General features: G+C 57.3%; 1 protein-coding gene across 4 annotated transcripts; it reads left to right on the top strand.

The window, feature by feature from the left end:
- The first annotated feature begins 76 nt into the window (after window positions 1–76).
- On the top strand, window positions 77–18,233 carry UBXN6 (UBX domain protein 6). Of its 4 annotated transcripts, none has more exons than XM_072787754.1 (10): window positions 77–216; window positions 10,544–10,707; window positions 11,060–11,124; window positions 11,801–11,929; window positions 15,062–15,159; window positions 15,805–15,880; window positions 16,521–16,605; window positions 16,695–17,045; window positions 17,151–17,299; window positions 17,692–18,233. In XM_072787754.1, exons 2-10 carry the CDS (start codon window positions 10,620–10,622, stop codon window positions 17,818–17,820), a joined length of 1,170 nt encoding a protein of 389 aa, XP_072643855.1. In that variant the 5' UTR covers window positions 77–216; window positions 10,544–10,619; the 3' UTR covers window positions 17,821–18,233. The 4 variants fall into 4 exon arrangements, with proteins under 4 accessions (XP_072643855.1, XP_072643852.1, XP_072643853.1 ...); XM_072787751.1 differs by lacking the exon at window positions 77–216 and adding an exon at window positions 7,685–7,879; XM_072787752.1 differs by lacking the exon at window positions 77–216 and adding an exon at window positions 7,694–7,870.
- The last annotated feature ends 1,903 nt before the right edge of the window (window positions 18,234–20,136 follow it).

Raw genomic sequence — 20,136 nt, forward strand, 5'->3', positions numbered from 1 at the left:
GGCCGCCAGGCTTCTCCGGGGCGGGGCTTGGGGCAGAGGGGCGGGCCAGGAACCTCCGCAGAAGGAGGGCCTTTAAGCAGGAGGCCGGCCATTGGCTACCACTGGAAGGGGGCCTAATCCACGCAGGGGGCGAGGCCCCGAAAGCCTCCCGCTCCGCGGAGCCGGGGCTCAACGGAGAGCCGCAGTCCATTGGCTACCCCTCGGGAAGGCCTCAAGGTAGGGAGCGGCCATTGGCTACCGCGGGAGGCGGGGCTTAAGCAGCTCTTCGCCATTGGGTAAGGGGACAGAGGTTCAACTCAAAACAGGGACGCGCCGTTGCCGGTCCGAGGGGCGGAGCTCGGGGCGGGGCGGGGCACGGGGCGGGGCCCGCAGAGGGGCGGGGCGCGGGGCGTTCTTGGGATAAACAGCCTCCCAGCGACGCGAGGATGCCCTGCTTGACTCGTGGAAGGGTTTTGAGCACCGGGTGCTAGGGCCGCAAGATGCTCGATGTGCATGTTCATTCAAAAAAAAAATGTGGGGGCGCCTGGGTGACTCAGTTGGTTAAGTCAGTGCCTTCGGCTCAGGACATGATCTTGGGGTCCTGGGCCCCAATCGGTCTCCCATAGCGGGGATTCTGCTTCCCCCTCTCCTCCCTACTTGTGCTTTCTCTCTCTAATAAATGAGTAAGACCTTTAGAAAAAACGTGTTGTGCGCCGCGTGGCCACGTTCCTTAATCCCTGTGCCTTCCTTAGTCTACCCACCTACAAAATGGGATTCGTAATGGTACCAATATTGGAGGGGCGTAAAAGTGACTTCATCAGCCCTAAAGCCCTCCGAAATGCCGGGAGCACTGGATGCCTTCAGCCTGCCCCGTTAATTTCTGTGCAATGAGGACCCTTGATAGGAACTCGAAGTAAGGGATCCCTGGGTGGCGCAGCGGTTTGGCGCCTGCCTTTGGCCCAGGGCGCGATCCTGGAGACCCGGGATCGAATCCCACGTCGGGCTCCCGGTTCATGGAGCCTGCTTCTCCCTCTGCCTGTGTCTCTGCCTCTCTCTCTCTCTCTCTCTCTCTGTGACTATCATAAATAAATAAAAAAATTAAAAAAAAAAAAAAGGAACTCGAAGTAAGAGGCAGAGCGCTTAAAATGCTCTGTAGTGGGGGGAGGGACCAGAGAGCGCTTTCTGGAGGATGTAGTTCTGCTGGAGATGCAGGGTGAATAAAGATTGGCCCAGGGATGCCTGGGTGGCTCAGCGGTTGAGTGTCTGCGTTTGGCTCCGGGAGTGATCCCACGGTCCTGGGATCGAGTCCCACATCCGGCTCCCTGCATGGAACCTGCTTCTCTTTCTGTCTCTGCCTCTCTGTGTATGTGTCCCTCGTGAATAACTAAATAAAATCGTAAAATAAAAATAAAGATTGGCCCAATAGAGTAAAGTGGATAATGAGAGGGCACTTAGGGCAGAGGGGATAGCAAATGCAAGCCTCTAAGCTAGAGAGGATGGAGCAAGTGAGTGGGGCAGGCAGGGAAGGCGATAGGGGTCCACAGAGAACCTATCCCAGGGCCATGTGGACATTTGCGAGAAGTTTGGCTTTTATTTTTAGCTTCTTGGGAAAACTTTGGAGAGATCTGATCACAGGGCACAAAGATAATACTTTGGTCTCAAGATACATCCTTTTTTTTTTTTTTTTTTTTTTTTTTTTAAGAGGGGGGTGCAGAAACATAGGCAGAGGGAGACGCAGGCTCCATGCAGGGAGCCCGATATGGGACTTGATCCCAGGACTCCAGGATCATGCCCTGGGCCAAAGGCAGGCACCAAACCACTGAGCCACCCAGGGAGCCCTCAAGATACATCCTTATGCATGTGAAATAGATCTCAAAAATATATATATATTTTTAAGTTAAACATAGACTTACCCACATGACCAACCGATTTCATCCCTGGATATCTACCCCAGAGAAATGAACACACACTCCCCACAAAAACTTGTACACTAAAACTCATTCCAGCATGATTCACACAGCCAAAAAGTAGAAAGACCCAAGTATCCATCGACAGGTGAATGGATAAACCAAATGTGCCATATCCTTTCAAGTAACACCGTTCAGCAATAAAAAGAAAAGAAGCGCTGACACACAGGCCCTGCAACCTGGATGAGTCTCAAAAACACTATACTCAGTGAAACGAGCCAGACAAAAGGTCACATATTCTCCCAACACCATATGCCATTTGATGGAATGTCCAAAAAAGGCAAAATCTTTCAAAGCAGAAAACAGTTACCGTGAGTTAGGGGTAGGAATCCAGGGTTAAATTTATAATTTCATACAAAGGGGTATGAGGTTTCTTTATGGAGTGATGGAAAATTCTAGATTGTGGTAATGGTTTTACTACTTTGCAAATATATAATGAAATTCATTGAATTGTATCCTTAAAATAAGTGAAATTTCGGGTATGTAAATCATATCAACGAAGCTGTGTCTAACAATGACTTCTCAGGCTGAGAAGGGCTGTGAGGTAGAATTTTCAGATAATTCAAAGGCCTCGTTGAATCTGAATTGCAGACACACAACAAATACCCTTTCAGTGTATGTTCTGTTTGTCTCATGGAATATTTGTGACATACCTATACTAGAAAATTACTTGCTACACATCCTACAACATGGCTAAACCCTGAAGACATTATCCTCAATGAAATAAGCCAGACACAAATCACAAATCCTGCATGACCCCACTCCCAGGAGGTCCCTAGGGGAGACCCATCCACTGAGACAGAGAGGACATGGTGGGAACCAGGAGTGGGGAAGGCAATGCTTCCTGGGGACATGGTTTCCCTGTGGGGAGATGGAAGGTTCTGGAGATGAATGGTGGGGGTGGATGCATGATGTTGTGAGTGTGCTTCATGCCGCTGAGCTGTGCACTTAGAGATGGTTAAGATGGTACATTTTATGTTGTGTGTATTTTACCACAGTAAAAATATAAATTTTTTTTTACAGATTTTATTTATTCACAAGAGATACAGAGGGAGAGAGAGGCAGAGACACAGGCAGAGAGAGAAGCAGGCTCCATGCAGGGAGCCTGGCGTGGAACTTGATCCTGGGTCTCCAGGATCACGCCTTGGGCCAAAGGCGGTGCTAAACTGCTGAACCGTGGAGCCACCTGGGCTGCCCTTATATTTGCCAAATCACACAGGGGACAAGCGTGGAAGTCAAACAAGGAGTGAGGAAGATGGTGTGGAGGGGCCTGAATTAGATACAGAGATGAGGCCTAAGGCCCTGGCTGGGAGAGAGCGGGGTGGTGGTGGGGGGCATGCTTTGCCTGAGGTCATACATGAGGTCCAAGGGCTCAAATGCCACTTCTGTGCATTCCCATTTCCAAAGCCCTCCTGGTTCTGTGCACACATTTCCCCCAGACCTTGAACTGGTGCAGAAAACCAGACCTCCTGCCCAGACCTCACTGAGCTACATTGAGCAGCTGGGAAATGATCAGGTTTTGATGAAAGCTGGGGCCAGCACCATCCCAGAAGGTGGGGAGGGCCCGCCAAAGTGGCAGGCTGAGGCAGGAAAGGATCCATGTCTTCCTGCCAGACTGGAGGCCAGTGAAGACAACGGTTGAGCAGTGAGTCATCACCTGTGGAGGTGAGGTTACTTCCTGTTCCCTAAGAAATGGGGTCTGGCACCTGGTAGAACAGGCAAGTTATAGAGGATGCCACCGTTGCCACCCAGAACTGCAACAGCCCCCTCTCACCAGCAGATGGCCTAAGCACCTACTGTGTGCTGCAGGCCTGGTCCCCAGTTTACTGGGGGTTGATCATGAGGAAATATTTATTCCACACTTAGCCAAGAACGATAATAAGTAACATTCAGGGGCACCAGCCTGGCTCAGTCCCTAGAGCACATGACTCTTGATCGCAGGGTCATGAATTCAAATAAAGATTAATTAAAATCTTTAATAAATAGGCCAGCCTGGGTAGCTCAGCGGTTTGGCACCTGCCTTCAGCCTGGGGCATGATCCTGGAGACCCAGGATTGAGTCCCATGTCGCACTTCCTGCGTGGGGCCTGCTTTTCCCTCTGGCTGTCTCTCTGTCTCTATCTCTCTCTCTCTGTGTCTCTCATGAATAAATAAAATCTTTAAAAAAATTAATAAATAAAAATAAATTAAAAAAATAAAGTCTTTAAAAATTCAGTAACATTTCTTGAGCAGTCAATATGTTCCAGGCACATTATCATTTTAATTTTTTTTAATTTTTTTTTTTAAATGTATGATAGTCACAGACAGAGAGAGAGAGAGAGAGAGAGGCAGAGACACAGGCAGAGGGAGAAGCAGGCTCCATGCACTGGGAGCCCAACGTGGGATTCGATCCCAGTTCTCTAGGATCGCGCCCCGGGCCAAAGGCAGGCGCTAAACCGCTGCGACACCCAGGGATCCCCTCATTTTAATTTTAATAACTTTAAAAAATTTTTTATTTATTTGACAGAACAAGCAGGGGGAGTGGCAGAGGGAGAGGGAGAAGCAGGCTCCCCAGCCGAGCAGGGAGCCAGACATGGGGTTCAATCCCAGGACCCTGGGATCATGACCTGAGAGGAAGGCAGAAGCTTAACCAACTGAGCCACCCAAGTGCCCCTTTAATAACATTTTGAATTATTTCCCTAAATGTTCTTTTTTTTTATTTTTTAAGATTTATTTATTTATTTGAGAGGGAGCATGTGCAAGTGAGCAGGGGAGGGGCAGAGTGAGAAGCAGACTCCTCACTGAGCATGGAGGGCTGGATTCCAGGCCCCTGAGATCCTGATCCAGTCTGAAGGCAGATGCTTAACTGACTGAGCCACCCAGGCGCCCCTCTTATTAAGTAACCTCTACCCCCAATGAGGGGGGCAAGAGGTCGCTACCTTGAGATGGAGATTTGCATGCCCCGCCATCTGAGCCAGCCAGGTGCTCCCAAGCCCTATTATGTGGTATGTTATTCACAGAGTTAATTTCACTCCCATGTCAGTTATTTGTCAGCCCTGATTCCAGATGAAGAAACTGAGACAGAGGGGTAGTACCAGGGGTTGGAACCCCCCAGAGTGTTGGATTCCACTTACCCAAGAGCTGCCCCTTATCTGAGCTGTGGGGGTAACATAATCATCTGTTATGAGCCTGCTCAGTGCTAGGGGAAGTTCATCCTCCTAAAACAGCCTCCTGCACTCTTGCGCGAGGGTGGGAGGTAGAGGGGATGGGGATGCAAAATCATAGCCTCCTCAAGACCTATGCATCAGAATGTGCATTTAAACAAGCTTTCCATGAGACTCAAGTGTGCATTATGATTTGTGAAGCACTTAACTAAAGTGTCATTAGATCTGCTGGTCCTGGGTTTGAATCTTCCCTCTGCAAGTTGTGGGACTATGGACAGTGTGTTTAGAACTTTGCAACCTCCCTTATAAATTGGTAAGAAGGGGATCCCTGGGTGGCTCAGCGGTTCAGCGCCTGCCTTTGGCCCAGGGCGTGATCCTGGAGACCTGGGATCGAGTCCTGTATCGGGCTCACGGCATGGAGTCTGCTTCTCCCTCTGCCCTGTGTCTCTGCCTCTGTCTCTCTCTATATATCATGAATAAATAAATAAAAAATTTTTAAAATAATAAGTTGGCAAGAAATATCAGAGCTTATTAAGAAATAAAGAAATAGGGATCCCTGGGTGGTGCAGCGGTTTGGCGCCTGCCTTTGGCCCAGGGCGCGATCCTGGAGACCCGGGATCGAATCCCACGTCGGGCTTCCGGTGCGTGGAGCCTGCTTCTCCCTCTCTGCCTATGTCTCTGCCTCTCTCTCTCTCTCTCTCTGTGTGACTATCATAAATAAATAAAAATAAAAGGAAATAAAGAAATAGGGTCCCACAGTCTAGGGGTTGCTTTCCTTATCTATTGTTTATGTAAGAAATTACCACAATTCAGTGGCTTAAAATAATGCAAGTTTACCTTTTCCATTTTAGAGAGTCTCACTGACCTAAAATCCATGTGTTGGCCAAATGGTGCTCCTTCTGGAGGCTCTAGTGGAGAATCACTTTCCTTCCCTTTTCCAGCTTCTAGAAGCTGCCTGCATTTCTTAGCTCAGGGCTCCTTCCTCCATCTGAAGACATCTTTCCAAAGAAAACATATACAAGTGCATTAGGAAAATGCAAATCGAAACTACAAACTTTCACCTGACACCTGCTAAAATGACTTCTCAAAAGGACAACAAACAAGGGTTGGTGAGGATGTGAAGAGGAAGCCTCATCCACTGCTGGTGGGAATGTAAATTGTTATAGCCACCGTGGAAAACAGTGTAAATAAAGGCCCCTAAAATATTAAAACCCGAAGTATCGGGGGTGCCTAAGTGGCTCAGTCAGTTGAGCATCTGACTCTTGGTTTTGGCTCAGGACATGATCTCAGGGCTGTGGGATGGAGCCCTGCATCAGCTCCAGGCTTGGTGCAGAGTCCGCTTGTCCATCTCTCTGTTAGATAGATAAATAAAACCTCTCAAATATTAAAAAAAAAAATAGAAGTAATGTAACTCAAAAATTACACTTCTGAGTACCTGAAGAAAACAAAAACATTAATTAGAAAAGATACACGCACCCCACACATTCATTGCAGCACAGTTCACGATGGCCAACTATGGAAAGAACCCAAGCGCCCACGATGGATGAATGGATAAAGAAGAGGTGGTGTGGAAATAGAGCGGAACATCGCTCACCCAAGAAAAGAATGAAATCTTGCCATTTGTAACATCAATGGACCCCAAGGGCAATAAATGAAGTAAGTCAGAGAAAAGCAAACAGTATAGGATCTCTCTCATATGAGGAACAGAAACAAAAGTCAGGACATGAGGAACCCCAGCGAGCTCATCCATAAGGAGAGCAGGTGGGTGGGTTGCCTGGGGCAGGGCGGTGGGGAAAATGGATGGAAGAATTGAAAAGAGAAAACCCAAATGAATCGCAGCTACTGGTGTGCTTCTCCTAAAAATGAGTCTGCTAAAGACCCTTGATATCATCTGATGCCCAGACACCCTGCGTTTTGGCGGCCGCCCTGCCAACCTTTTGCCTCGTTCCCTGCGTCCACCTTTTCCCTCGAGCACCTAACCCCACCTGCCCTGCCGCAGACTTGACCCGTCGACGCCGCCGCGAGGTCTGCGAGTGGTTTCCCTCCCCGCTGCTAACAAGGCCGACTCCCAAATAGGAAACGAGTCATTATAACGGGTGACATTTATTGAAAGCTTTCTGACGGCATCATGAGCCCCGCAATCCTCCTCCGAGGCGGGCGCTTCAGGGAACCCAAGCTCCGCAGGGTCAGTTGGGGCTGCACCGGATTTTTCCCGGAATCCCAGGGGCCCCAGGATGACGTCAGGGCGCCCCGGCCCGAGCCCCGCGGGGCCGCGTCCCCCAGCGCGTGTGCCCGAGGGAACCCCAGCGCCGGGCACGGGCGCGGCTCCACTCGGCCCCGACGCCCCCACGCAGGCCGAGGCTCGGTGGCCCGGTCCCACCGTCTCCCATCGCCGCCTTGGAGAACGCGGTGCAAGGAGCGCCGGCGCGGCCTCGGGCGGGAAGCGCGCTCGTCGCCCCTGGCAACAGAGTATCCGGAAGAAGCGCCGAGACGCGCCGCGAGCGTACGGAGCGGCCGCCGCGGGCCAGCGAGGCGCGGAGAGCTAGAGAGGCACGCCCGGCCGATTGTCACGTGGGCGGCCGCGCGAAGGCGGGACTTCCGGCGGCGAGGTATTTTCTTTCCGGTTGTTCGCGCCCGCCGGCCCCACCCCGACTGGGCCCTGTGCCCCCCGCCCCCCGCGGCCCCCCGCCGCCGGGCCCGCCGCCACCATGAAGAAATTCTTCCAGGAGATCAAGGCTGACATCAAGTTCAAGAGCGCGGGGCCTGGTCAGAAGCTCACGGGGTCCGTGGGGTGCGTGACCTGCGCTGGGTGTTGAGGCCCGGGAGCAGGGACGGGCGGGGGGCCAGAGGGGGCTAGGGGCGGGGGGGAGACCTCTGGGGGCGGGGCACGGGGGGCGGGGGGCGAGGGGGCGAGGGTGTGGGTAGCCTCCGGGGGCGGGGCGGGGGGCGAGGCCCGAGAGGGCGGGGCTGGCGGGGGCCGGGGGGCGGGGTTGCAGGGAGCGAGGTGGGGGGTCCGCGGAGAGGCCGCGGGGCAGCGGGTGGGCGGGGAGGGCCCTGAGGGGCATCGCCTAGATTCGGGGGAACCCGAGGGTTCGGAGGTCGCAGCTGGGGTCGTGAAGATGCAGAGGCGTAGCGTCCGCGGCGGTAGCGGCCCGGCCCCGGTGGCGGAGGGAGGACGGGGTGAGTGTGGTTCGGCCGGGGAGCCCGAGGCGGTGTTGGAAGAGGTCTCGGTGGGGCGAGGAGCGGGGGTCCGAGCGGTTGAGGAAGGTCGGGGAGGGACGCGGAGGCCGGCTGGTGGAGGTGGGGAGCTCGGGGCCTCGTGCCGGGGGACATGGGGACCTTGTGGGCGAAGGCTGAGTCAGGAGGGAGATCCTGAGGCCGACGGAAAGAGGGAAGGTCGGGGAGTACACGCGCAGGCCTCTGTGGACGGAAGGAAAGGGCCTGGGGCCAGTCTGGGGAGGAGCCGGAGGAGCTGGAGCTGGAGCAGGGGCCGTCGGAGGCGGGCCCCGGTGGGCTGGGAAGGAAGCTCCTCTGGGGTGGTACGAGCAAAGGGGGTGTTCAGGGATGGGGGCCCTGGGGACTGAGTGGGGTCTAGGACGGGAAGTGGTGGAGAGGGAGGCTGTGAGGGGTAGGCGGGAGAGGCAGGGCGGCAGGGGAATCGTGGGGCAGCGGGGGTGGGTGAGGGAGAGCGCGTGCATGACATCAGGGCATCCGTCATGGGGATCCAGGGTTCCTGGGACTGGGAAGAAGGAGCCCCATGAGGGCCAGGTTCCTGAGTTGGGGAGGGAGGCCCGGTGGACTGCATCAGGTCCTGGGAGAGAGGAGGGCAGCTTAAGAGAGGGCGGAGTGGATCAGAGGGGGAGTGGACCATACGAAGGCTTCCACTTGGCCTTCAGCAAGTAGAGGAGGGAGGGGAGGCTGACGGAGCTGGGATTGAGCCTTCCAGGAAGGGGGGGGCCGCGGGGGCGATGGCTGTGTCCACCAGGAGGCCTGGGAGGAGAGAAGAAGGAGGTAGCGTGGAGATCCAGGCTTCTGTGACACACTTGGGGCAGGCCTGGGGCTCAGAGTGTGTGACAAGGACTGTCATGGGTGTCTCGGGTGTCGGTCTCAGGGCTCGCCTTCCAGTGGGGAGAGATGGACAGATAAACCAGTGCACATGTGGTGAGAGATCAGGTGGTACTCAGGGCCAGGAAGAAATATAAGCTGGGTCAGGGGACAGCAAATGAGGTTGGGGACTGTTAGGGCATCCCAGAACACCTCTCTGGGAAGGAGACATCTGAGCCGAGAGCCAGAGGAGGTGAGGTTCAGCCATGTGGAAATTAGTCTTCTTCACACACACACCCTGAAGCAGCCCCAGCAGCTCCCAGACCTCCTTCCTCATCTTACATGCAGACAGAACATTCCGGGCAGAAGGTGCAGAATGTGCAAAAGCCCTGTGGTAGGACCCAGTTGGGCCTGTGGGAGCAACAGTGGGAAAGCAACGTAGATGGAGAGGTGTGAAGGCAGGGAACGAGCAGGTTGTGAAGGGGGCCTCAGGATTGTGTCGGGCGTGTGGTGGAAGGGCTTGGTGCAGGAGCGACAAGCTTGGGCTTAGGTTTTAGAAGGTTTCCCGTGGCTGCCCAGGGGAGCCTGGGATGGCAGGTGAGGTGTCTTAAAAATGGCTTTTTTATAGAAGTAAATGTCACATGGGGCTAAGGTGGGGCTACGGGATTCATCTTTTGTGCAACCTGAGGTGGTTAGCTGAGGGCAGAAGGGCAGGGATGGTCAGGAAGCAGGTCCCAGAGGCCTTGGGACATGAAAAGCGGGCCACCTGTGTGTCTGAGCAGAGCAGGAGGGGTGAGGCCACGAAGCCAGAGCCTTGGCTAATCAGAAAGCTCTGCGGGTGTAGTACAGGTAATTCCAAGTCGTGCGGTCAGGAGAGGTCTGGAGGGAAGGAGGAGAGGCAGGTGACTCAGCAGGGTGTGAGGGAGGACTTCCCGCAGGGGAGGCAGGTCGTTTCTGTGTTGAGTGCACCCGGGAGCACGCAGCCCGTGCTTGTTTCCCAGGTGTGACCGTGCGGCCTGGCACAGTCCTGGGCATGCGGCCCGTGCGCCTGGCTGTCCTGGCCTGGAAGGGCTGCTCTCACTCAGGAGGGGGAGTCAGGAGAGGAGTGACGTCTTTGAGTCTCATCGGTTTCTGAAGGCGACAGGGCGCCTGCTCGCATGCTGCACCAGGCGGCCCATGTGGGGGGCTGCCATGACCCGAGGCCTTGCCCGCGCAGGACGTGCCCTGAGGGGCAGAGCTGGGAGCAGGACTGCCATGGGGCCGCGGGGGCTCTTCTGTTAGAACCCTCTAGTGGCCGCGGGTGGCCCCTGGGAAAGAGGGATGGTCTGTCCAATGGGGCAGGAGTGGGAGAGGGACAGAGGCGCTTCTGGCTGACCTCCTGTCATCTCACTCTTCCTCTGTTTCTCCCCAGGGAGAGAGCCCCCAAAGAAAAACCCAACCAAACAGCAGTGCGCCAGCCCCGCCAGGGACCCACCAATGAGGCCCAGATGGCGGCCGCAGCAGCCCTGGCCCGGCTTGAACAAAAGCAACCCAAGGCCCGGGGCCCCACGTCTCAGGAGTCCATCCGGAACCAGGGTGAGCTGTGGCGTCCTCCCAGGCCGGGCGGGGAGGTGGAGCGAGGCCTGTGCTTGGCCCCGGGTAGAAGTGATTACATGACTAGCAGCTCTGGAGGCTTGGAAGTCTCACGCGGTGAGAGCGGGAGGTGCCAGGGCTCTGGGGTCTGGGAGCTTGAAGAGGGGGGAAGGGAGCCGGGACAGGGTAGCCATCAGGCGGTCAGGTGAAGCCTAGGGGCGGCTGGGAGAGGCTCAGGCCGGGGGACCCTGAGGAGGAAGGACTAGAACTTGGCCCACTTCCGTCTCAGGGGAGGGTGGGGGTGCCTGGGGACAGAGCCGAGCCGACAACCCGCCCGTCTCTGCCCTGTTTCCAGTGAGAAAGGAACTTCGAGCTGAAGCAACTGTCAGTGGGAGCACGGAGGCCCCCGGCACCAACATGGTAAAAACCTCCGCGTGGCAGCAGGGCACCCGAGGGGCATCCCGGAGCAGGGTCTGGTCGGCCATCTCCTCGTTACCAGTCAGGTGCCCAGCCCGGGGCTGTAAGCTCACGGTGCCGGGGTGGGTAGAGGTCACGTCTGGCCTTGCGCACAAAGGCAGTGTGGGGAACCCCGCCTGGAACGGTGGAGGCAGGCTGCAGTTGAAGTGGTACTGACTCCTGCCCTCAGCCACTTTCCGGGGAGGTAGGAGGGCTCTTCGGAGACTGGTGTAATCAGGGAGGCCTTGCTGGGGGAGGTGGACTTTAAAGGCCAGCGTGGCAGAAAGGATGTTCTGAGCAGCCTGACCCTTGAGGTCTTACTGAAGTTTAGGTGGGAGAAGCCCTGAGCAGGGCGTAGGGACCGAGGTCCAGAGAGCGGTCTGGGCTCATCTAGGGCACAATGAGTCCCGCCTCCCCCACCCCACCCCCCCCCCGCCACGAGCGTTGGCTCCGCGTCCAAAACTGCCACATGCTTTCTGTTCCCACCTCGTTCAGTTCTGAGCTGGCCCTGCAGAGTAGTTTTATGGAGCAGAAGGTGGGCTCGGAGGGGCTTGGGTGCGGGGCCCGGTGTCCCTGGGCTGTGGCTCGGGCCGGCCTCTGTCCACAGTCAGACTCTGAGCCTGCACCCCCATCCCCCCAGGTGCCTGAGCCCAGAGAGGAGGGGTCAGCCCACCTGGCTGTGCCCGGGGTGTGCTTCACGTGCCCGCTCACAGGGGCCACGCTCAGGAAGGACCAGCGGGACGCCCACATCAAAGAGGCCATCCTCTCGGTGAGTGCCCGCCCGTGTCCTGCCCCCCTGGCTCTCCCCGGCCCCCCACGGTTCCAGAGCCGCTTCAGAGAGTTGGTGGCACAGGTCCCTGGTGACGCCGCCGCCTGAGTGGATGGTGTGTGTTCCTGTCTCTGAAGAGGCAGTATTGGGCGGGTCCGAGATTCAGAGTGTGCCAGGGTGGGTGGGCAAGAGCCATCTGTCGGCCACCCTGCCTAGAGGCCACCAGTCTAAGTGGTTTCCAACCCTTTTCAGAGAGAGGTTCCATATACGCAGAGCTGTCGAACCCCTGAGCCCCCTTCACCCAGGGTACGAGTTTCCTGTCACCGGCATAACTGTGATGAAGCTGGTGGCTTTGAGCAGCACCCATTCCTCACAGTCTTGGAAGCTAGGGGCCCGCTACAGGTCACCCTGGGCCAAAATCAAGGTGGCAGCAGGACCAAGTTCCTTCTGGATGCTCCAGGGCGGAGTGTGCGGCCCGGCCGTGTCCAGCGTCCAGGCCGTCCGTGGTGCCTGCCTCTGTCCTCACAGCCAGCGAGGCCAGGCCCCGTCTCCACCTCTCTTCTCTTCCCCTTGAAGGGACCTGGACCTTACACGTGGCCAACCAGGATGATCCAGGCTAATCTCCCTGCTTTAGGCCCGCCCATTAGCAGCCTTAATTTTCCATCAGCCTCCTTACTGCCCTCTTGCTGAGGAGCTAAGCATAGTCACGTGACCGAGGACTGAGGATGGGGATGCCTGTCGCCCTTCCCCGAGGTCCCAGGTGTTAAGGATTTTCCCCAGTACTCTATTGCCCCTTTCTAGTTTTTTTCTGAACCATCTGAGAGAAAGCTGTGCGTTCTTGCTAGTAACCTCACCTGAGTCCTGTAGCCCTGTGGCCGGCCCCTTGCTGAGGAGCACATGGAGAACAGTTGGGTGATGGAGCCTTGGCTGCTCATTGCTTGGAGCTGTGGGCCAGGTCCCAGGGAGGGAGCCCCGGAGAAAGGAGGTGTGTGGGGGGTGTGGACGGCGGCAGCCGCCGAGCCTTCCATGGCAGCTGTCCCCATCCCGCTCCTCCCAGCAGCGCCTCACAGAGCACCTGCGTCACTGCAGGTGTGCGGACTCTTTCTCCCTGCCCAAATCAATAGGTGAAAACATCGCAGGATAGTTTTAATGTGCATTTCCTTCATTTTGGCTCAGATTGGCCGTGTTTTCATAGGAGAATGCATCGTTTGCTCATTTTTCTGTTGGAGTTTTTTTTTTTTTTTAAGTAGGCCCCATGCCCAGTGTGGAGCCCAACACAGGGCTTGAACTCGCAACCCTGAGATCAAGACCTAAGCTGAGACTAGACAGTCGGACACAACCAACTGAGCTACCCAGGGCCCCTGGACTTTTTCTGAAGTTGATTTGTAGGTGCCCTTTACAGGTTAGGGAAACTGGTCTCTTACCTATAACGTGAACTGTGAATATTTTCTTTTCATTTTTTACTTTTTTTAAAAAATTTTTATTTATTTATGATAGTCACACACACACACAGAGAGAGAGAGAGAGAGGCAGAGACATAGGCAGAGGGAGAAGCAGGCCCCATGCACCGGGAGCCTGACGTGGGATTCGATCTCGGGTCTCCAGGATCGCGCCCTGGGCTAAAGGCAGGCGCTAAACCGCTGCGCCCCCAGGGATCCCTATTTTTTACTTTTTTTTTTTTTTTTTTTTTTTTTTTTAATTTTTATTTATTTATGATAGTCACACAGAGAGAAAGAGAGAGAGGCAGAGACACAGGCAGAGGGAGAAGCAGGCTCCATGCACTGGGAGCCCGATGTGGGATTCGATCCCGGGTCTCCAGGATCACGCCCTGGGCCAAAGGCAGGCGCCAAACCGCTGCGCCACCCAGGGATCCCTATTTTTTACTTTTTGATTGCATTTGTGGTTGCTTCCGTAGAAGTTTTTGATCTTTGTAATTAAATGTGTTGGTCCTGAGGCTTCTGCGTTTTGTGGCACACTTAGAAATGTCTTCCCCACTTTACGATTAAGATGATTCTTCTGTGTTTTTTTGTTTTTGTTTTTGCTTTTTTAAGATTTTATTTATTCATGAGAGAGGCAGAGACACAGGCAGAGAGAGGGAGAGGCAGGCTCCTTGCAGGGCGCCGGATGTGGACTTCATCCCAGGACCCCAGGGTCACGACCTGAGCCAGACACAGACGCTCAGCCACGGAGCCGAGGTGTCCCTTTTCCATGTTTTGGTTTTTGTTTAAAGTTTAAAACTTTGTTTTGTTTTGTTTTAAAGATTTTATTTATTTATTCATGAGAGACACACATACACATATAGAGGAACAGACACAGGCAGAGGGAGAAGCAGGCTCCCTGCGGGGAGCCCGACATAGGACTTGATCCCGGGTCTCCAGGATCACGCCCTGGGCTGAAGGCGGGCACCAGACTGCTGAGCCACCCGGGCTGCCCAGTGTTTTTTCCCCTAATAGCTACCCAACCTCACCCCCCTACGCCCCCCCTTTTATTGAAAATATCTGCTTTTTGGTCCTAGCTTCAAAATCTATCTTTATCAAAAAGTAGATTCTCCTATGGATTTGCCTCCTTTCTGGACATTCTGCTCCTTTGTCTTGTGTCTCCTTTCAGGCCCTGGTCCTGACTTAAACATGGCCACAGGTCTCCTGGAAGCAGCTGCTCTTCCCTGGGGGGTGGGGGTGGGGTCTGCAGTGGTTCCGAGGAGGCTGGGGCGGTCACTCGACTCGGCCATGTCCTGAGAATATCCCCCCCTCACTGCTGTGTGTGTCCATCTCTCCTCTTCAGACCTGTTTTCTTAGCCATTCTACGTCTGTGTCCCCTCCTGTCCCACCCTGGCAACTAAAATGGAAAACTGGGCTGGCAAAGGTCTGTCAGGTAGAGCACCAGAGGTGGCTTGATCTGGGCTGTGATGCCCCCTCCTCCCTAGAGGGGAGGGCAGGGTGAGGCCTAGGCTGGAGCCACTGAAGGGGGTCTTCTTCTCTTCCTTTGCCTAGAATGCACAGTTGAGTTTATTTCAGTGAAACCCTCATGGCCTGCCACTGGACTGACTGTTGTCACCTGTGTCACCTGAGTAGTGAGACCAGGCTGCTGGGAGGAGGGAGGGGATGCCTGATGCATTTCTGTCCCTCCTGCCAGCATTTCTCCACCGACCCAGTGGCTGCTTCCATCATGAAGATCCACACGTTCAACAGAGACCGGGACAAGGTGAAGCTGGGCGTGGACACCATTGCCAAGTGAGCATGCGGCTGCCCTCCCACCAGGGTGTCCCTCCCCAGCCCTCCCCGCATCCGGGGCCTCCACCACAACCTGCTGGGGGGCCTGGAAGGCGCACAGCACTGGGAGTGCAGCCAGGCCCCCCCCGGCACTCCCCAAGCCCTCAGGAAAGGGGCTTGGCCTCTCTGGGCCTCAGTTTACCTGTCTGTAAAACGAAGTGGGTTTACCAAATTGGGGGGGGTCCCAGCCCTGGCTTTCCTTGGGGATCATCATAGCAATGTGTGAAGGGGGCCGGGTAGCACCCACTCTCACCTGTTCGAGCAGGCCTGGGGCAGGACGGAATGCCAGGAAGTCCGTGTTCCTCCAGCCCCCTCGCCCCTGGGGACCCATAGACTCTATGGTCCGTTTCTCTGGATGCGCCTGCTGCATCCCACTACTGTGTGTTGCTGCCTTCAAGGGGAGGCCAGACTAAGGAGGAGGCCCAGCGACGGTCCCCCATGGGCTGTGTCGGGGGCAGCAGTGGGAGCTGTCAGCACCCAAAAGGGGGGGTGGGGAGGGGCTGCAAGGGGTGGCCAAGGTGCAACGGCACCCCTCTGGGGTCACTCCCACCACAAGGCCGGGTACGACTCTCAGTTGCTGCTCCCTGTTCCGCCAACGCCACCCAGGTACCTGGACAACATCTGCTTGCACCCAGAGGAGGAGAAATATAGGAAGATCAAGCTGCAGAACAAAGTGTTCCAGGTGAGGCTGCCACCGCCTGTGCACGCCTGGCCCCAGCGAGGGTGGAGGCAGCTAGGTGGCCCGCCGGCGGCCAGCTGGAGGTGGGCGGCAGGTGGCAGCCGGGGAGCCAGGGCTTTGTGAACACAGGTCGTGCATAAAGTACTTTGTCCACACTGCCCGCCGTCACTGGCGCACCTTGACTTTGATTTCAATTAGTGGGGAAGACGTCGTTGGCACTGGTGAGATTTCTTCTGCAAACGCAGACTTGTGGTTCCTGTGGAGAAATCTCCTGGTCCCGCCGCCCTGGCGCATGTGCCACTGGCAGGGCGCCTGGCGTCTCCTGGTGGCTGTGGACGCCACCTGGCCCCTTCCTGCCTCTAGGGTCACACGCCGCCTGTCTCCCCCACCTCTGGGACCCTTCTCTTGCCCTTTGGCTCTTCAGTTTCCTCCACCTGGTGGTTGACCTCGGGGGTCCCATGCCCTCTGCGAGCAGCTGGTGGAAGCGAGCATGTTCGTGCTCAGGTCTGGAGACGGCTTCAGCGGGTTCACCCCGCTAGCAGTGGCTCCAAGACAGGGAAGCCTGAGCTGGGCAGGGTGGGCAGTGAGGCCAGTGGCCTCCGGAGGCCCCAGGCCCTTATGTGACCTCTGGCTCCACTCCCAGGAGCGCATTAACTGCCTGGAAGGGACCCACGAGTTTTTTGAGGCCATTGGCTTCCAGAAGGCACTGCTTCCGGTTCCCGATCAGGGTAAGGGAGGCAGAGCAGGGTCTTTGCTTTGCTGGGAGGGGGTGGGGGCTGTCCCTGCGGCAGCAGAGTGACACCTATGCGCACCCCAGAGGGCCCAGAAGAGTTCTACGTGCTGAGCGAGGCCGCGGTGGCCGAACCCCAGAGCCTGCAGAGACACAAGGATCAGCTGCTGGTCGCCGAGCCCGTGCGGGCCACACTGGCCCGCCAGCGCCGGGTCTTCCGGCCCTCGCCCATGGCCTCCCAGTTTGACCTGCCCGGGGACTTCTTTAACCTCACGGCGGAAGAGATCAAGCGGGAACAGAGGCTCCGGTCCGAGGCCGTGGAGCGGCTGAGCGTGCTGCGGACCAAGGCCATGCGGGAGAGGGAGGAGCAGAGAGAGCTGCGCAAGTACACCTACACGCTGCTGCGCGTCCGCCTCCCCGACGGCTGCCTCCTCCAGGGTGGGTGCCCGTGGGGGCCGGCGCTGTGGTGGGGAGGCTCCGGGGGGCTCCCTGGGAGTGGGTGCTCTGTGGACTGTAGCCCCACTGACCGTGCCGCCCACCCAGGGACCTTCTACGCCCGGGAGCGGGTGGGAGCACTGTACGCCTTCGTGCGGGAGGCCTTGCAGAGCGACTGGCTGCCTTTCGACCTGCTGGCCTCGGGGGGGCAGAAGTTGTCGGAGGAGGACAGCCTGGCCTTCAACGAGTGCGGGCTGGTGAGTGACGGGCTCCCAGGGTGGCCACTCTCAGCACTGGGCGCTGTAAGAGCAGGGGGCCGGGGTCCTGGGTTCCAGTCCCACCTTCCCCTGCTCGTGCAGTGTGCCCCCAAATGACGTGTCTGTGCCTGCTTCCCACCTATCGACCCGGAGTTCTCTGGAGGGCAGAACCGTGGCAGATGGGGGATGAGGGACACCCTGGGAGGAAGCGGGAGTCCCGCCGGGTGCCCGGTGCCCGAGCCCGCGGAAACAGGCTGTGGCGGCTGCCGTCACTGGCAGGGAGCCGCCTGGGCGAGTGTGGCCCTGACTCTAGCACGAGGGCCTGAGCGTGGAGAGGCGAGCTCCATCACCCAGGCCCTAGAGGGAGACTGAGGCTTGTTGCCCCACCCCAGGTGCCCTCGGCCCTCCTGACCTTCTCGTGGGACGCAGCTGTGCTAGACGACATCAGGGCGGCTGGGGCCGAACCCAACTCATCTATTCTGAAACCGGAGCTCCTGGCAGCCATCGAGAAGCTCTCATGAAATAAAAGCAGGGTTGGCTTTAGCCCGCGTGGGTCTGTCTCATGCTCTCCTGCTTCCTCCCCGCCCCCCCGGAACCCCCTCTCCCGCAGAACTGCCTGCCCTGGTGCACAGAGCACTGCGGGCACCGGGGAGGAGCATGGCCGAGACCTGTGCCTGGGGCCGCCGCCTGGAGAGGGCTCCCGGGGGGCCGCTGCCGTCGTCTCCCTGGGTGCAAGCCCGCCATAGCCACCTGTTGATGAGCCCCCGGGAGGGAGAGTAGGCCTGCCGCGTGGGCCAGGTGGCCACCCTGGCCCTGATGCTGAGCCACGGGGTTGCTGGAGACAGTGACAGCGGAGGGAGATAGATATAGGGCTTGTCAGGACACGGTTCTGTGATAACTGAATCTGAATCCAAATAAACAGGACATCTGACTAGTCTCCTGGTGCTGAATTAAGGCTGTGCCACGCAGGGTGGGGGCCGCGGCTGCCGAGCTGCCCCACAGGGGGCCTGTGTGGCTCCTGGGGGGCGGGCCCAGGTGGGTACCCGCAGAGCGCCAGCTGCCCAGGGGCCTCTCCCAGGCCCTGTTCTCGGTCGTCTTACTGTGCGGCAAGGGCCCCGCGGGTGGCGGGTGGCACGGCCTAGCCCCGTCCCTGTGGTGGCAACTATGTGACTGTAAAGGAGCTGTGCGTGTGATTGACGTCACCACGGGGTCCTAGCATCTGGAAGGAGGGGAAGGAGGCAGAGGAGATGGAAGACACCAAGCAGATGTGAGGTAGAGGGGCTGCAAGGCCTCCCGGCCACCGGCAGTTGTAAGAGGCAGGCCCGTGGCTGTCCCCCAGGGCTCCTAGAGGGAACTGGTCCTGCCCGCACTGGTTTGGTTTGGTTTTGTTTTTTTAAAGATTTATCTGAGAGTATGAGAGCACAGGCTGCGGAGAGGCAGAGGGAGCAGACTCCCCACTGAGCAGGGAGCCCCACGGGAGCTCAATTCCAGGGCCTGAGCTGAGCCTGAGGCAACGCTTAGCAGAACCTCCCAGGCACCCCACTCTGGTTTTTTTTTTTTTTTTTTTTTTTAAAGATTTTATTGATTCATGAGAGAGAGGCAGAGGGAGAAGCCGGCTCCATGCAGTCCATGCAGGGAGCTTGATGTGGGACTCGATCCCAGGACCCCGGGGGTCACGCCCTGGGCCACAGGCAGCCGCTCAATGGCTGAGCCACCCAGGCCCCCGCCCCCGCCCCCCGGCTTCTAACCTGTGAGCCTCATGTCAACTTTTCACTCCCAGAACCGTAAAAACAAGTTTGGCTTCAAGCCAAGTTAAGTGGTGATGTGTTCCAGCAGCCACAGGAAACGAGTAGGCAGGGAAGCGGAGTCTGGAGCACAGGAGGCGCTGCCCCTGGTCACGCCCCAAGGGGAGCTAACTGCTCACCTAGACCATCCCCCACTCCAAGCTGGCCCTGGCCCCCGCCCCAGCCCCTTCCAGACGCTCTCCTCCTTGCACAGAGGCCTGTGGTGGCTGCTTCTCTGGCCGCCACCAGCTCGGTGATGGACAGACTTGAAGCTTTGAGGCCCAATGTGATTTCCAAACCAAAAATGCCCCGTAGGCCCCTGGCCGGCAAGTAGCCCCTGCATGTGCCTTAGCTTCCCCACAGCTCTGCTGCCCCCTCCTCGCTCTCCTCCCCACCGGTGACTTGGAATTGACTTCAAGTTGTCAGGTGGCCAACTCAAACGAGTTTCAGGTGACTTGACTGGGGTAGTCCCTGCACTCAGGGACTCCAGCAGGTAGCCTGGCCAGAGCCCTCACCCAGCGGGGTGGGAGGCATGGAGCCCTTGGAGGAGGATCAGGGTCCTGGCCTTCCAGTGTCCTGAGGGTGGGGTGGCTCCCCCTGTCTCGGTTGAATCCGGTGGATGCTGAACACTGACATGGCAGGTGCCCCTTTCCCGCGGGGGCAGCAGGAACAGAACTCGACAGAGCGGCCAGGAGTCCAGGAGCTCTACCAAAACCTGCCACCACCACCCCGCCCCCCCGCTCCAGGCTTCTACTGCGGGGTCTATCACAGCCCCAACACAGGGCTGCTCCAGGCACAGGTGTGGCCCAAGCCAGACGTCAGTCCGAAGCCATAGTTCCCTAACAGGTGGGCAGGAGGGACAGACCAGCAGAAGCACTTTCTGGAAGCTGCACCTGGAACGAGGACAGCATAGCGGTTGAGGATTTCACAGCAAAGGGCTGGGATGGTGCTTTTGCAAGGGGTAACCCTTTCTACAAGGACAGACCACGCACGGGGTGGAGGGTGCACACCCACCAGCACAGCACAGAGCGGGGGCCCGGCCCCAGGTGACGG

This window comes from Canis lupus, chromosome 19 (genome assembly GCF_048164855.1).
Source record: "Canis lupus baileyi chromosome 19, mCanLup2.hap1, whole genome shotgun sequence".
Lineage (NCBI taxonomy): Eukaryota > Metazoa > Chordata > Mammalia > Carnivora > Canidae > Canis > Canis lupus.